This window comes from Pterocles gutturalis, unplaced genomic scaffold (genome assembly GCF_000699245.1).
Source record: "Pterocles gutturalis isolate BGI_N339 unplaced genomic scaffold, ASM69924v1 scaffold18815, whole genome shotgun sequence".
NCBI lineage: Eukaryota > Metazoa > Chordata > Aves > Pterocliformes > Pteroclidae > Pterocles > Pterocles gutturalis.
The window spans coordinates 49,331-52,565 of NW_010143836.1; the positions used below are offsets into that span (position 1 = coordinate 49,331).

The 3,235-nt window shown below is 38.9% G+C and overlaps 1 protein-coding gene across 1 annotated transcript in view; it reads right to left on the bottom strand.

Moving 5' to 3' along the window:
• Window positions 1-2,154, bottom strand: part of CCDC186 (coiled-coil domain containing 186) — an 18,132-nt gene extending 15,978 nt beyond the window's left edge. The window contains exon 1 of the mRNA XM_010084899.1: window positions 1,474-2,154. Coding sequence (XP_010083201.1) covers window positions 1,474-2,147 — 674 coding nt within the window. The 5' untranslated portion in view covers window positions 2,148-2,154. The remainder of the gene's footprint in view (window positions 1-1,473) is intronic.
• Window positions 2,155-3,235: the final 1,081 nt, after the last annotated feature.

The window sequence follows — 3,235 nt, forward strand, 5'->3', positions numbered from 1 at the left end:
ATCTATTAATCAATATTCCAAGATTACAAATTCTTAATTCACACAATTACTGCTCACCTATACATCTTAGATCTGATTACAGGAGACAACTGGGCTATTTCCAGAGCAATGTTACAAGAAATTCCACTGATCATAAACTAAGGGACAAAATCAACCCAACCCAGAATGGCCTTTGGACCAAACATTAAATGTTCCACAGCAGTTTTACACTCCTGAAGTGAGTCCTCAAGAGTCAAAGTGGTGCAGCTGGGGTAACAGCTGGCAAAAAAAAACATGAGAGACCAAAGACATGTTTGTATAAAAAACTTTCTGCATGTATACATAATATGTACAGATGTATAATACAGATAACAGAAAACACTGACCTGCCTTTGAGTTTACTATAAACAAGTAAAACCAAAATAACTTATCACCTTACAATCTCTTGGAATTACAACCAGCTACACACCCACCACTTCAAATTCCCACTCCTCCTCCTCCGTAATTACTGGATGTCTAACTATGCATTCCCAAGCTTTCCTGTCATCAGCTGCCTTTCCTCACATTTATTATTTCCGTCGGAGGCTAACTGGGGAGGCGCAAGAGAATACTTCCCCTGCACTGCTTTTTGGGCATTTCTTCTCTCTCTGCCTGGTTCTCCTGCCTTTGATGTCCTCCCATACCATGGTACTGGAGTGCTTTATATGAAGAGTAGGACACTCATTTCCAGCTCTGCAAGTGGGAATAAATTTGAAGCTAGAGGCTACATCTTGTTAGCAAAAAACATTTCTAAGGTTGTAACAGAATATGAAACACTAAGTGGAGAATCAAGAAATCAAGCAATGAACTGGCTTGTGATGAATATTCCTCATGCAGTGTACTGCATGATAGAAATATTAACCCCTGTTCACTATAGGAAAGTCTATAAGCCATGCATTTCAAAAGCCCTCCTAAAAAAATGTAGTTTAACTATATATGACATTTCCTACTCAAATAATAGCTCTCGACTGATAAGCAAATTTGCTTGATTATGACAGGAGATTGAATACTACTCAAAAAATAAATACGCAATTTCAAACTCATAAATGAAACGCAAATAGTGGGAGTTAGTAATCACAAAGGTTCATTTCTCCGAAGACATATATGGACTGAATAAAACCTGGACTATTTTTACATCACCACTATTTTACAGTATTTAAGTAATTCTAGACATTGGCAGGCTATTCAACTGAACAGTTGGCTAGCCAGTTCCTGCCAAATTCCACAAGAATTCAGAGATCTAAGCACACATTTTTATTTATAAGTACATACCACAAGTAAAAATAATCTCCAATTTAGAGAACATAAATTTAAAAAGCTCATTAACTGTCCTTACAACAACTGACAAGAGGCTACTTGTTTCACAATAAAATGCTGTATGCAGTTGCACACAACAGGCAAGCAAAATTGTTCAGTACCCACCACCATTTGTGGTGAGCATACTCAAATACTCACTTTTTTATAGTTTGTTCTTGCTCCAGGTACTTATCTTGCACACATTTTTCAAATACAGCCAATGCATGTTCACCCTTCCAGACACCATTTGGGAATTTTCGTTCCTTTGAAAAATCCGTAGATAAGAGTTCAGACTCTATTTCCTCTAGCAAATCCTCTTGCGAGGAAGTCTGATGTATTGTGGAAATAAGCTTCTTTGTGCAATCTGTATCGTAAGGGCTTTCTGAATACATTTTATCACTAGATTTGTTCACAAAGTCAGACTCCTCCCGTAGCTCCTGTAATATTTCCATTAATGATTGTTCTGTCTGATTCGTTTTTGGCTCTTGTCGTTCAAATTCTTCACTAGATGTATGCTCCAGTTTTGTGGAGCCTTCTACCTTTTTTCCAGAGCAGGTATTGGCACAGCAGTCTGCCCGTCCACACTGCTGCTCCTGTCTTTCTGCCAGGGCCCCATCGTTGCTTATGCCAATAACTGTTGAATCCTGGTCCGAGGGCAACAATCTTGATTCCAAGACACCAGCATCACCAACAGTGCAATTGATGCTTGAGCAATCCTTCATTCCAGATGTTTTATCAGACTTGTCGTTATCTGGGGACCTGGAAGAGGTGTCTCCCGACAGATTGACAGGCTCCAGCGTGCTTTGCATTTCTGGTAAGTATCCCTCCATCATTTTCCTTTGGAGATCTAGAAGTAGAATTCACATTCCACATTATATTCAAAATCAAAAGAGATTGAGAGAGGGGAAAAAAAGGCTACTGGAAAGTAAAATTCAAAGGGCAAAAATATTTAGATACATAAGTGTTATGCATAGTAGTGGGAAATAAGTGCTAAGACAATAAAAAGGTAGAGCTTTTTAGAATTAATAATTCTATGATCCAAATCCACAAAAAGTCCAATTCATCACCTCTGAAAAAATTCAGACACAAGAAAACAAAAAAAATAATCTAGAGACTTACAGCTTTCATTTTTCTATACACTATTTGAAAGCACTAATATTCCTTGACCTACCCACTTTTACAACACAGGGTGACTCTCTCATCTAGCTAGAACATCCGACTTCCTTACTGTCTCGTCATCACTCACCGCCCATACAGCAAATATATCTGTACCCAGCAACCTAAGGGAAGGAAGGGGCTGGGGGAGGATGGGGGTGAGATTCTCTCTTCTCATCTGCTTCCAAGCAGCCAAAATCCCTTGCTAGAAGAGCACAGATGGTCTACTGCAGATTTGCTCTCTCTCAAAAAGTAGCTTGCAGAGCAAACATTTGAGGAGTTGAAAAGCTATGTAGGAAGTGTTCTTCTAGAACAACACCATATTGAGAACCAAACTGCCAGAACACTTATGGAAGAGCCTGGGTATAACCAGTACCTTCTTCTTCAGGAATCCCAGACGATCAGGAATCTGGAAAGACTGCTGGCATTTTTAGCAAGCACAAGAAGCTCTTTTCATATAATTTCCATTAGGAGAAACTCATTACAGCAGTCACAACTTCCAGATGCAACCCTATCCCCCGTACTGGATAAATTAGACTACTTAATAACAAGGCAAATTTTTCATTTATAAATTCAACTCTGCTCTTCCAACAATTATCTCAAAGGAAGCAGTAACCTTGCCATTTTGCAATATCAAGCTTTTTTTTCATACTTGGTTTCTCATTTATTTAGCTTTCTCTTACGCAGTCACAGAGTCTGAGTAATTCAGCTACACACTCCAAGCCCTGCACTTTGACTCAGTCTGAAAGGAAACCTTTCGTGCTGC